This window comes from Plectrocnemia conspersa, unplaced genomic scaffold, assembly GCF_051122295.1.
Source record: "Plectrocnemia conspersa isolate PC_06_02 unplaced genomic scaffold, ASM5112229v1 ptg000011l, whole genome shotgun sequence".
Classification (NCBI taxonomy): domain Eukaryota; kingdom Metazoa; phylum Arthropoda; class Insecta; order Trichoptera; family Polycentropodidae; genus Plectrocnemia; species Plectrocnemia conspersa.
In genome coordinates this window covers 26,307,363-26,321,134 of record NW_028277175.1, presented here as the reverse complement: position 1 = coordinate 26,321,134, position 13,772 = coordinate 26,307,363, and the positions used below count along the sequence as shown (strand labels likewise).

Here is a 13,772-nt window from a genome sequence, read left to right as displayed (position 1 = left end):
TCTGAATGTTATCTTCTTTTCTGATTTTTTTACTTGGGAAATACATATAAATATAATAAGCATGCATTAAATATTTTTAATAAATAGCTAAAGCCAATAAAATGAGTTTTTTTCATTGAGATGTTATCTAATCTATCTAACCCAAAGGATGTTTATTCTGTATTTTATTATAGATACTTTTTCACAATGTTAATTTGCTGATTATCTGTCATTGATTTGTCATTATTATGAATCACCCTTGTAACTATTTTATGTATTTGCAAGTGGGTGTAATTTTGTGTCAACGTATAAGACGTCAAAAAGCATTGAATGCATCTCAAACTTTCGCTAAGATATTTCAGATTTTTAACAGTGGAACTTATAATTTATTATATGAATATCTTATTGAATATTAAAAATAAAATCATGCATAGTAACATCTATTAATTGTAATCTGTAATTTTAGTTTATAATTAATAAAGTAAATAAAATTTTCTATCCTGTATATCTTTAATAAATGTTCAGTTTAAAAATAAATTTATTTTTCACTGCACCACTGGGCATAAAAACCCGTAATATTACAATCAAATTTAAAATTATACTAAAAATTACTTTGTTAAATTCATTTCCTGAAACTTTGGCTTTCAAAGGTGAAACATATAATGAGAACATCAGTGTATGCTTTGTTTTAACTTACGCTTTTTTGTGCGTTTTGCTTTAGAAACTCAGTTTCAAAGCATTTATACTCAAATGAATATCATGTGACATTTCCAGAAAAACAAACTTTTGCTAATTATAAATTCGGGAGTGACGAAATCTATTTTCAGTATAAAATTATAATATATCTTTATATGCATAAAATATACGCTTACGTTTTATTCCTATTTATATCGTATTTTTAACATTCAACACTTGTAGGCATTTTGGATGTTCCACTTATTATTGTCATGATGAAGGCAATGCGAATTATGAATTTAAACAAAAAATAAAATCACCATATCGGATTATAATTATTCGCATATATGTATATTTACCAGTGCGATAAACCAGCTGCATAAATAAGTGTCAAATACCTGAAAAACTCTTTTTATTTTCTATTCTATCTGGGAAATCAGAATTAGTGATTATTTAAAAATATAATTCTGATTTTCCTAATCTCTTACTACTTACTTAGCAGTTGTTTATTTTGTTGACATGCATTGGGTTACAACGGAAGATTTACAATAAATAAATAAAATGATAAAGTCGCTATTCATCAAGCGATAACTCCATTCTGTCGTATTTATATCTCATTCCCATATTGTTTATTGACCGCGGTCAAAAGCGGGATTCGCTCCGGGAATCGCATTGAAATCCAGAGTTACCATTAATGGGTAAGCAGAATGGTACCTAATAGCAAGCCTTTGAAGCGTTACGCACTTAATCTCCCCTGTTAATTTCGAATTAGAATGGCGAGCTTGTTCGGTTTAATACTTTATTAATGCGAGTTCGGACGCCATCATCAATTATTCATGTTTATAAATCTGGCGATTTATGAATAAGAATTAAGTGAGGCGTATCATAATATATAACCCTGTACTATTGCTTTCAAATATATACTATTATTTTTTAATTTACGCTTCAGGTCTCATCAAGAAAAACATTTTACAGCGGTAACCTCAGAGTCGCCTCTGTCGTCGGATCACAGTCATTGCGACCAATAAACCTTTCCAATGCAGTACTACTGTTTATAAATGCATAACTTCTACACTTTTCAAAATCTAGTATATGCATAATTATAGTATATTAAACGTCAATGCTGAGATTTAGGCTTGCTTCATTCAGTTTAGCGCCACGCTCTCATAAATTCGCATTCGGGCTTGAAACCTTAATGAAACTATCAACTAAATAATTTTAATTAATTGCTATTAAAAATATTTATAAATAACAATAATGACGACATACTCAACACAGCTAATTTCATTTAGTTTTCTATTCTTGTAAAACTTATACGTACCGAAGAATTCATTGTACTTTCGCATCGTTTAGAACTTGGGGCTTCTGGGACCAATGCCATTACTTTCCTATCGTGAATCTAGACCTCAGGGATTTACCAAACCCGAAAAGTTAAATGTGTAACACAACAGCAAAATTATGAGGCATTATTTGTTATTGCGAGATTTTTTCTGAAAGCGCTTTTATTTTCCACAAACCAATCCCACCAATCAATATTCAATATTATTATTAAAATGATTTTATTAATTCATTATAAATTTTATGTTATATCATGACAGATGTTACCCAAATTCGTTACATAGAGATTGAACACAACTACTAAGTAAGTAGTGAGACACCAGACTGAAATCAAAGTCTGTAAATCAGTGACATATATTCAATTAATTATAAACTTTTATTACAGCTTATAAGAAACTAAAATTTTACTTATAATTCTAATTAAAATCAAGGAAATTTTATTTTTTATGAACTATTTAATTTATATAAAAATTAATATATTTAATTTATATAAAATCAATAGTATAAACATGTTTTAACGTTTAGAAGAAAATAAGATAACTGTTATATTTTATGATTTATGTATTTTTATTATTCAATTTTAATAATTAAAATTTAAAAATTTATTATAATTAAATAAAACTAGTTATAATTAAAATTTAAAAAAAAAAATTTTTTTCATCTACCTATTTTTATAGTTATAATTAAATATCATTTTTTATTTAAGAAAAATACAGTGTACGATTTAAAAAAAAACTCATTTAAATTAGTGAATATTTATCAAATTCTGTTAAAAATAGTAGTGTATGCACAGTGAGCGGCGAATATTAGTTGTCGCTGTGCAGCGTACTATTGCAGGTTGAAACCAAATATGAGCTGACTCATTAGGACTCTTATGATCACTCTCTACTACGGTGATGCTTCTTGGAGGAGTGCTTCTCGGGATGTGAGTGTCCATGACAGTATGTTGTCCGCGGGCGAGTGGCTGCTTGTGACCGCCGTCTCTTTATCGGAGTTCAGACTTAAGTAGCTTAAGGGCTGCAAAGCTTGCTGACCAATCACTATCATGCAGCGATCATTCAGCCAATAGATGTACTCGTTTCTTAGAAAATCGAAGTATGTATACGCCTTTATAAAACGACATTTGCTTGATGGGCATTGTCCAAGGTCGTATACTGCAACGGGAATCTTGTGGATCGGGTGATTTATTATATCTGTGCCCGTTCCGCAACAAATAAATATTCTTTCAATGATGGAGAATATTTATTATGTATATGATTTTTTCTGGTTGTAACGAGGGTTATTGTGTGGTACCAATCCTATACGCTATTGTCTTGTTTCCTTGTTGATGTTTGATAATTTTCAATAATTTAAGATAAGACCCCACAAGTTAAACTGTATTGTTACATTACGTTTGGTGAGGTGTCGCCCTATAATTATTTTTTGGAACGAAATTCAGTGGTGGCTTTAGTTTTCTTTATACATATATTTTTTTTAAAACACGCAATTATGCATTTTACGTATGTATTCTGATATGATTTCGCTGAATCGCTACTGAAAATATATTTTTACTAGCATTACACATTTACTGTCACATGAATACCAATTTAGATATTTTTACTAGCAGTGTTAAATATTATATTTTTACATACAATAAAAACAGTTAATACAAAAAAGCATGCATCTGCTAAAAACTTACTGAAACATTTTATATATAAATTAAACTAAATAAGAAATTGAATAATATCCAAATATTTTATTGGAAATAAATAGTCTGAATACTAATATATAACTATAGACATTATTTAGCTTAAGTAACCATAGCAAAAAAGCTTTGACTGAAACCCACATGTTGATCGTTTTTATTATATGTATGATTAAAATGTAAAAAAAAAATATTACTTGAAATATTAAAAAAAAAAAAAAACACTAAGCGAATTTATTTTACAATATGAAAAAGTGTAATGTTTTCTTCACCCAATTTATTAAATGGGACCACTGTGCGTCTCCCAATAAACCCAAGGTAGAAAACGGTATATTATAGCGCCGTATACATTTATAAAGATAGGGCGAGACGAAATTGCCGCCAAGAGGCAATTACGGCGTTAGAGGTAATTTTATTTGGGCTGCAATTATAAATATTAACCGTGGCACGATGAAAGCCCTTGTGATATTTTTCATTAAAGGCAGAAGATTAACATATATCAAGATTACCTGTCTAAATGAAACTGGATTAGTTACCATAAAATATATTGCGCTAAACTAGAAATTAGATAAGTAATCTTTGATATTGTTTAATATACGTATGTTTAACCTAACCTAGCATAACATAGAAATGATGTGGAATCTAACCTAGCATATATGTTACGTAAGTTTTATTTTAAACACACTTATGTGTAGATAAAATCGTATAATATTATAATTTTTTTACTTAAAATTTATTATTCTTGAAACAGTATCTATTTTTTATGTCGATAATGATTTGCGTAGTATTTACAGGAACGAATTCCAAAATCATTGTCAAAAGCGCCGCCTAAATATTTATTAGGTAGTCGGAAAAGATTAGTGCCGATCCTGACCGTGCGCTTGTTAGATGTTAAACTCTTTTTACTTGGCCTTTTAAATACTTACAACTTAGGCATAACAACTAAATTAGTGACTAATATTGTAATACTACATATTTTTACAAATTATTTATAAATGAGTTCATCTGTTTTTCTCAATATATATATTTAAAAAATAAAATTTTGTTTTTATTGTGCATATCATCAATTACTAAGAAAGTTAATATGTACAGTTAATCACTAAAAGACTAGGTAATCAATTCAATTTATTGCGCCATCACTTCGCATTCATAACGCAATACAGATATGAGAAAAAAACAGATTCAATAGCGAACACCCTCACTGTTTAATATCAATTGATAGCACATCACTTTATATATTTTACCGAAACCCTCAAACGGGCCGCAGGTGCCCGACACATTCGTTCCTACACAAACACCCTATATATTACACCCTTAAATCACTTTTATTCCTGAGTCTCCAACTATTAATAAACATTTTTCCGATTCAGACCCGCCGTTAAATGGCGGCCATTTGTTATTTTTTCGTCGCTGCGTAACCCAAGTGTTTTGCTTTTGTGATTTATTCATCTAACAATGTGTATTTTTGTTTCAGGTGCGGTACAGTGCATGGGGCGCAGGATGCGCGGCCTTTCAGCAAGGCGGGGGGTGGTGTGGGTGGGGTTCGCGATGTGCGTATGCGCACTCCTCTACACTCTGGGGCCCCTCTGCGCTCCTGGAGCCTCCACGGGCATCATGGTCACGAACGAGGTGAGAAAAAACTACATAATTTACTGAAAATATGTACAGAACAATGCAGCTGTCAGTATCGTCGTCGGTTTGAGAGTCTGTGTTGTAGTCGTCGATGATTTGATTAGTTATGAGTTGAATCGAATAACTAATGAGTGATTGTCTTATGTCGAATGCTTGTCGACTGATTGTTAGTGATCTCTAATGAGACATGGTGTCACATATTTTATGGTGATCCTTCAAGGAAGCTAGCAGATGCAACAAATTGCGAGTCTTCAGCTTCACGTCCAAAACAGTTTTGCCCACTATTTGTGTAATTAAATACACCGTAAATCTTTGAACTAAAAATCTGCAGTTGATCATATTATTTTAATCAAATATCGATTCTAATTTATCGTTTTAATTTTTATTTTTAAGACAAAGTTTGTTGCTATTAAATTTTGTGCTGGATCAGGGGATGCAAAGAGAGAAACGACGACTTCTGCGATCTTAGTGGGTCAAAGTTCAAGAGTTCTTGAAATTCTGATGCCTTGAATGGCAGTAGAAAGGTCTTAGGAAGTAATTGTTGGTGGCCCGCACTATTTATACTCATGGTCCTCTCCAAATGAGATTTTGTTTTCTGCCTCTTTCAGCTGGGTATATTTTCAAATATTGCCATTGGAACGGCTGTTTGTATGGCAATCCCGAATGCCCGTGTTATCTTTTTTTTAATGCGTTTGCGACGGACACTTAATCTTTCTAATTCATTGCGAAAACTCTGCCTTAATCTGCAAAAAATATCTTACGGTGGTGTCATATTTTAACAAAAAAGCTTATTTTTGTGTAAGACAATTAAAACCTCTCATTGCATATCAAATACCAACTGGCTTTGTCACCGAAGCTTATTATTTAATTGCATTATATTTAAATTCTTACGCCTGTAAATTTTACTAAAAGCTTTTTGCTCATCTTTAGACCTGCAGATTTAATCCCTTCTCTGGGGAGTCCAATTGCTGAATAGAGGGGTGGTTCAATTGTGTGTTTTTTTGATATTACTATTGTTTTTTTTATGTTTATAAGCCTTTGAGTTAAACTTAATGTCTACATAAAAAAAATATAATATTTATTTGCTTTATAATAATATTCATCATATTCAAGTAGTAACATAATATAAAGTTTTAATAAAGATGCTTACGTGCAAAGCTTTTCAACTTATTAAAAACAACGTATGGCTAAAAAAAAGACTCTGTACCCGCCGAGAGAAGGTGGAAGTTCACTAAAGTAACTTTGTGAATTAAAAAATGAAACGAGAGAAAGAAGAAGAATTCGCAAAAATAAAATATTTTTTAACAGCCATTCAAGAAAAAATAAACATCCCTTCGTAACGTCGTTAATTAAAAATTGTTTATTAAACCGCATGGAAACAAAAGCGACGCGCTGCGGCGCAAAGTGGGGAAAGTTTCAATTGTCGGAAAATTAATGCGTTTCAACCGAGCTTTGCGAAATCAAGAAGAAAAAAGTGTGTGGGGGGGTATATGCGGAAAGCGATAAATTAAACGTATTCAAGATGTGTTAATATTATTTTTGTAAGCTTAGATACAGCTTCAATTATGTGTTCATTATATTTTTAATGAAATAAGCTTTTGCTAAGAACCCTTACTTTATAAACACTGGCAACTTTTATGCTTTGTGGGTTACCTTTTATTACTAATTCGCCGCAAGAATAAATAAGCGATTTTTTAATGCTTTCAAAATACTTTTTACTTTAATTAAAAATATTAAATACTAGAATATGTATAATTTTAATAATACTATTTTATTTGAACAACATGTTAATATACATTTTAATAGTTAATTCACTATTTTATTTAAGAAACGCACTACGCGTCTACATTTTAGGCCAAAAGTCACTCAATAATCTAAAAAATATATAACTATAACTAACTATATTTTTACAAAAGCAAGCTCTTTCAATGACGCTCTTAAAAATGCATTCAAAACGTCTAACTGTAATAGATATATATTTATTTATTGTAAATCTTCCGTTAAAATAAGGTAAACACAATTAACAACTACTAAGTAAGTAATGGGACACCAGACTGTAAACAAAGTATGGAGATCCGTGACATATATTAAATTAAATATAAATTTAAAAAAATAGATATCAAAATGCATGACCTTGCTAGATTTTATTTTTATTATTAACCAAGATTTTGATTTGAAAATTTGAACTTATTCGATTTTCCTGGCACGATAGAAATTTAAAAACACTAAATGGAATTCGAAGCTAGGTCTTTTAGGTATTAGTCACCGACTTATTAATTTATTTATTAATTTTTTAGAATAAATTAAGACCATCGTGGTCTAACAGGTTACCCCAATGCGCCACGATGGTCAAAAACAAATTTTAAATTTATAAATCATAAAAAAACGTATATATACATAAATATAACAATACTTAAACATAACAAAAAAAATTATAAAATATCAGAATTAAATGATACAAACTGGATCAGATCCTCGTAGCTAACATCAAATAAGTCAATATGTAATGCCAGCGTATTAAGGAGCCGAACTAGTAGTATAATAATTAATTTTTAATAATTATTATACTACTAGTTTAAGATTCTGGTTTGAGTCCCTTCTCTGCAAGGAAATATTTTAGTTTTGGAAACAGATGACGATCATTTATGATTAATGTGAGGGATGGGATACCATTTAGAGGCCAAAAATACATAAAATAGCCTGTAGCGTTGTCGTGGTGTGCCAGCATTTAGGTATTTTTTATCTTTTTTAATTAATAGTGGTTCGTAACTTATTTAAAAAAGTATTAAACACTGTTGATATTTTTTTCTTAGCGAAATTATTTTTCATGCTATACTATAATCTATTTATTTATTGTAACCTGACAAGCTTGGATCTAACATTATAACATGGTAAACATAATTAATACCTAGTAAGTGTATGTAAATAGTGAGACACCAGACTGAAATCAAAGTATATAAATCAGTGATACATACTTTATTATTTATAAATTAAATGATATTACAGCTTAGACGAACTAGCTCGATTTAAGACGTTCGCACTTGCCGACTCGCTTATCCCTGTCGCCATCCGGCTCCTTTATACGCTAGTATTGATCTGTTTAATGTCAGCTACAATGAACTGGTTCAGTTTGTATCATATAATTTTAATATATATTGATTTTTTTGTGTATTGCTCAAACCTTAAACCCTTTTATTTACAAAGAATAAATTAAACCTTATTATAAAAATAATTATCTGTATTTCTGAAAATCCTTTAAATATGCCACTTATTTTTAAAATCAGATTCACAGCATTTAAAAATTTCAAAAATTTAAATTTATTTGAAAATTCATAAATTATTTATATGCTCTAAATAAATTTACTATATTATGTATAAAAGTTTGAAATGAATTTACTGTATTAAATTGTTCCAAAGATGATTATTTAGCCTAAATTATTTCTGTCATGAGTCACAAACAATTTTATTTAATTAAACTAAAACCAAAACTAATAATCAAATATCGGCTTTTTGTATCATAATTCTTAATAAATCAACAATAATGGGTAATTATCTTTACATTATATTTTGCCACAAATATAATGTCTGCACTACATTCTCTGGTAGTTGCCCAAGGTTGGCCAAGGACGGAGAATATAGTGGGCTACTTCGGTCGAGTTCGGTTCTGCCCGCTCTAAAATCTCCCGGACGTTGTCCGAGGCTACCGAGAACGGGAGGTAGAGTGGGGGTAATTTAGTCAACTTGGCCAGCTTCGATCGCTTCCGAAGATTGTCGGCAAACGGACCGAAGTCAAAGGAACCGAAGTCGCGCTCTTACGAGCGCGAGCGGTGAGATACTTGTGACGACAGTGAGAGAGATAATGATATGGTGTTTCGCAAACTGAGATAGAACGAGTAACTCGGTTCAATTTCAGTATGCGCGTAGGCGTCATATGGTTAACACGCATGTCGAGCGCTGCATCGTAGTCACGTGATCAAGTTATAATACCACATATTATCTGGGACTTCAACAGACTCCTGCTGACATCTTTGAATATTTTAGGGCACCAAAAGGGATTAATTATATTTTTGATAGTATATTCTTATAACAGATATCGTTATTATATTTTTTTTTATATAAAATTTAATAATTAGTGGTACTTGATTTTGTTAAAAAAAATCGTTTCCAATATCCTTATGTATTTTCATAGATCGGTTTATATAAATGTCACACCATAACGAATTCTTATTTAGAATCGATGGCGACAAATTCTAGGATAGTCACAGATGTGGTGTCCGTATTCTGAACTATAATTTTTATGCCTTATGGCATTTTGCAAAAGCCGACAAAGATTTTGCGTAAATTGAATATTTACGACCGAAAAGTTTTTACTGATATTGTATTGCTGAATGCCCACACAAACTTTTATAGTTATCAGTAGCGTAATTTTAATAACATTTGGCACATTTTTCGATCGCGCGCAAATATGCCAGCTGTACGTGACAGCAGCCGCTGTCCGGACGGCATATGAAATTTGTGGCAGTGTTCGGACAACTTCCAGAGAGTGTAGTACAAGCATAAGATTCATACGATAAATTCCATGCTAATTATTTTTTCTATAGGATCTCGTATATTCATTTGTGATTGAGTTAAGTCTATAATTAATAATCATTAATAAAAAAATATTGCCTATTATCTGTATATGTACATTAGTTTTGGTGCAGAAATTGGTACACATCTTAAGTCAAGGTTATAGATTTGCTACGATGCAAAACTAGTTTTGATAATTTGTTACTGGTGCTATTTACATATAATACAATTGCGTTCTTAAAGTGCTAATAGATGATATCACGAAATACATTTATTGAGTACACTAAATTTTGTCTTTAACTAAACTGAATAGGTATAGAGAATACAAATATCTTCTTTCAAATGGTTATGTTATATATAACATTTGTGCTGTACTGTAATTAATTTAAACATGAAATATTCTTTCATCAAAAGCATTTATCCTTCATCTTTCTATACTCTTTACACTCCACTCCAAAACCATATAATTAGACGCATTATGGCATTTCGTATTACGTTTCTATTAATACATATCTACAACAGCTTCATTACTCCCTTCGCCATACCGATTATTCTCTTTACCTCAAGCTTACATCCAACAGAATTCGTTATTAATGGCTCCATATTAAAATACACATACTACATAAATGTATATGTATGAAAGGAAGACGGTATACCAGCCCAAGAGTTTCCGATATAGTTTTCCTTTGACATCGATATCTTCGCTGGCGGATAAATCTGTTAGATACTGCACCCCGGGAGCCTTGCAAGCTTAGGATAAAACGCACGTGTGGCATTACCGTTACATCCGCGAAAGCTTTAAAAATCACTAGTGAGATTTGTGTCGCTCATGGCCACGTCTGCGAGTTTCGCCGGCGATATGAGACGTGCTCGCTTCTCGCAGACAGCAAATTAGATGTCAAAAAGGGTGCGAGGGGATGACTAAAAGGTCACGTACCACGAAAAAGGATTACGTGTGCTGAAAACTTTCATTACACACATACGTACGTATATCGAGAGGTAGCTTTTCCATTTTCCGGCCGCCGGCAGTTTGTAGTTTACCTAGAGGTTGAACTTACAATGAAAAAAAAGATAATTCAAAATTATTTTTATAAAGTTTAGATGTTCTTTAATATGGACTGCTCTCTATGCGATACGTAACTTTTAAACCCTCACGAAAAATCATGAAATTATGTTTCATTTTATAAGTCAGTTGAAACTTTTATTGCTTAGATTCGCTATTATGATGGTATCCTTTCGTTTCCACTATTATCTTTTTAAGAACATGCAATGATTAATATTAGCAGACATATCAGCGAATCCTTTTTCGTATAATTATTGTGATATTATTTTTCTATATATTTATTTATTACAAGACAGCCAACAAACACAAGTAGTGAGACACTAGACTGAAATCAGTCTGTAAATCAATATCACAACTTGCGATCAATTGTTGTCACGAAGAACGACCTAGCTTAATTTTATTTTTTAATTATTTATCACAATGTTCATTTAAACGATTATAAAAATGTTAAAGGAGCTTATCTGTGATGATCGGTCAGATTTATAATTACATAATAATCACTAATTCTGATTTAAAATGAAACACACTAGTGTCCATGTGGGCTAATAAATGTCACTGCAGCTGGCGCCGGTTTTTTTAACAATAGCGCATTTATTTTAAATATAAGTTCGAGTGTCGTTGCCGGGGCTCGAACCCGCAACCTTCGAGTTCTTAGTCTGAGACGTTACGCGCAACGCTATTCCGTCCCTAATAATACAGGCCCTCGAATTTCGCACAATTCGCTATTTCGCACATTTAAAAATAAAACAATTTTTTTAAATTTAATATTTTTTTTTAAATGGAAAAGATGGAAATTATTAGTCGTTCTGATAGCGGTGAATTTTTTGCTTCAATCGGACGTTCTTATGATACAAACAGGTCTACGGTATGTTCAATTTTGCAAAATAAAAATATAATTAAGGAATACGTTCAAAATTGTGGAAAATAAAGATATATTTCCACAATCTATAAAGATATGTTTCCAAAAAAACACTGCAAAAAAACATGGATGAAATGGAAAATCTTTGTCATAGTGGATCGATGACCAACATCAAAAAGATGTCCCTCTGAGTAATTTAATTATTCAAGCAAAAGCTCTTAGTTTGCACAAAGATTGGAAGGATAGATTAAAAAAAGATTTTAACACGGTTTTTCAAGCAAGTAACGATTGATTTTACAATTTTAATATGAGGTATTCTTTTCATAAATTTACTGTAGAATCAGCTGATGTGAATAAAGATGCTGCAAAATAATTTATTTCCTAATTATCCAAAATTATTGAAGATGGAGAATATTCCTCTAGTTAAATATTTAATGTAGATAAGACAGGTTTATTTTGGAAAACTCTTTAACAATGAAAAATATGAATGAAGCTTTCACGCACCTTGACAAATTTTTAAATATTATGGAAGATTGTGATCTCAATGGAGAACGCATATTTCAAGTGCGTAGGGCGATCAATAAAAACATAGCATGTTATAAAATACTATATGAAGAAAAGAAAAAGAATAGTGGAAAACAGTTAACTCTTGATAACTTTTCAAAGAAAACACCCGCAAACCCCACTTAAACGTGTCTCTTAAACGCCTCTTAAACATATTATATTTACTTAATAAATAAATATTTTAAAATACACACAATTTCAATTTTTTTTACTTATCTCGACTTTCGGAAATTCAAGATTCGCACACATTTTCTGGAACCAATTATATGCGGAAGTCGAGGGCCAATTACTAATAAGAATCATTGTTAAAAACATTAAATTACGAGCCATAGAGATTCACAAATAAGCAAAGATGCCATTTTCGAATCTCAGATGTTGGAGATTTTGAGAATAGAGGCCAATACTCTTACTAAAAAAAACATTTGGATTTGGACAGCCGAGCAGCGCTTCAGATTTATTTATATAAATAAAAAAATAGTGTATACAGTACATTGGCAACGAATACTAATTTATATTGATTTTTAAATATGCAAATATTATATTTGATACTTAGAAACTATGTTTATGTCAGTTTATTGTGAAATGTTTTTCTCGGGTGTTAAGCAGAGACTACGAAAGCATTTTATCGACTGCGTATAATAATAACAAAAACAAGTTCGTAATGTCATTAAGCATATACATAAGAACATCAGAATATCGAATTGCTGAAAGCTCAAGAATCAGTGGAGCGTTACCTCAATGGCACCTAGCGAGAACAAATCCCATACATTCATACAAAGTTCGAATCAAAGTTTTCCAAATGCGATTCTGAAACCATTGAAGCGATTAAATTAATAGGAATTAGAAGCAAACTTGCGTACATTCTAAATAGCAAACTTAATACATTTATATTGCATTATCTAAGAACGTAGATATCTGGTCAAAATTTACGAAAGGTGAGAAAGGTCTTTTAATCTAGGGAATGGTGGATATATAAAATTTGGGAGAGTAGAAAAAATATATTTTTTGATTAAGTGTAGGCGGTTAGGTCGCACGTGACCTCTTAGGTGGCGCTTATTTTTTATTGACCCCTGGGACGTCCTCATAACTGGGGTAATATCGTAAAAGTGTGAGCGATAAGTTTTACTGCTTGTCGTTGTAGCTGGTTGTTAAAATTAAATTATTAAAACCAACACTTGTATAGTAAAATTTGTATTCATAACCACGCGGTACACTATTATTAGCAATATATAATAAAAGGCTAGACGCGTATGTATGCATCGTTATGTACGCTAAGTTTGATTAAACGGGTCGCTGGGTAAATTTTTTTATAAGGTAGAATATTCGAATAATATAAGCGTGACCATATTTTGAATTACTCCATACTCTTTTTAATTTTTATCTCGATATCAGACGATAAAATATTGCGG

At 31.2% G+C, this 13,772-nt stretch overlaps 1 protein-coding gene across 2 annotated transcripts in view; it reads left to right on the top strand.

The window, feature by feature from the left end:
* Tpst (tyrosylprotein sulfotransferase) overlaps positions 1 to 13,772 on the top strand; it is a 297,586-nt gene that overhangs the window by 272,914 nt on the left and 10,900 nt on the right. For both annotated transcript variants that reach the window (XM_088196427.1, XM_088196429.1), the window contains one exon: positions 5,151 to 5,305. In XM_088196427.1, coding sequence (XP_088052553.1) covers positions 5,165 to 5,305 — 141 coding nt within the window. In that variant the 5' untranslated portion in view covers positions 5,151 to 5,164. The remainder of the gene's footprint in view (positions 1 to 5,150; positions 5,306 to 13,772) is intronic.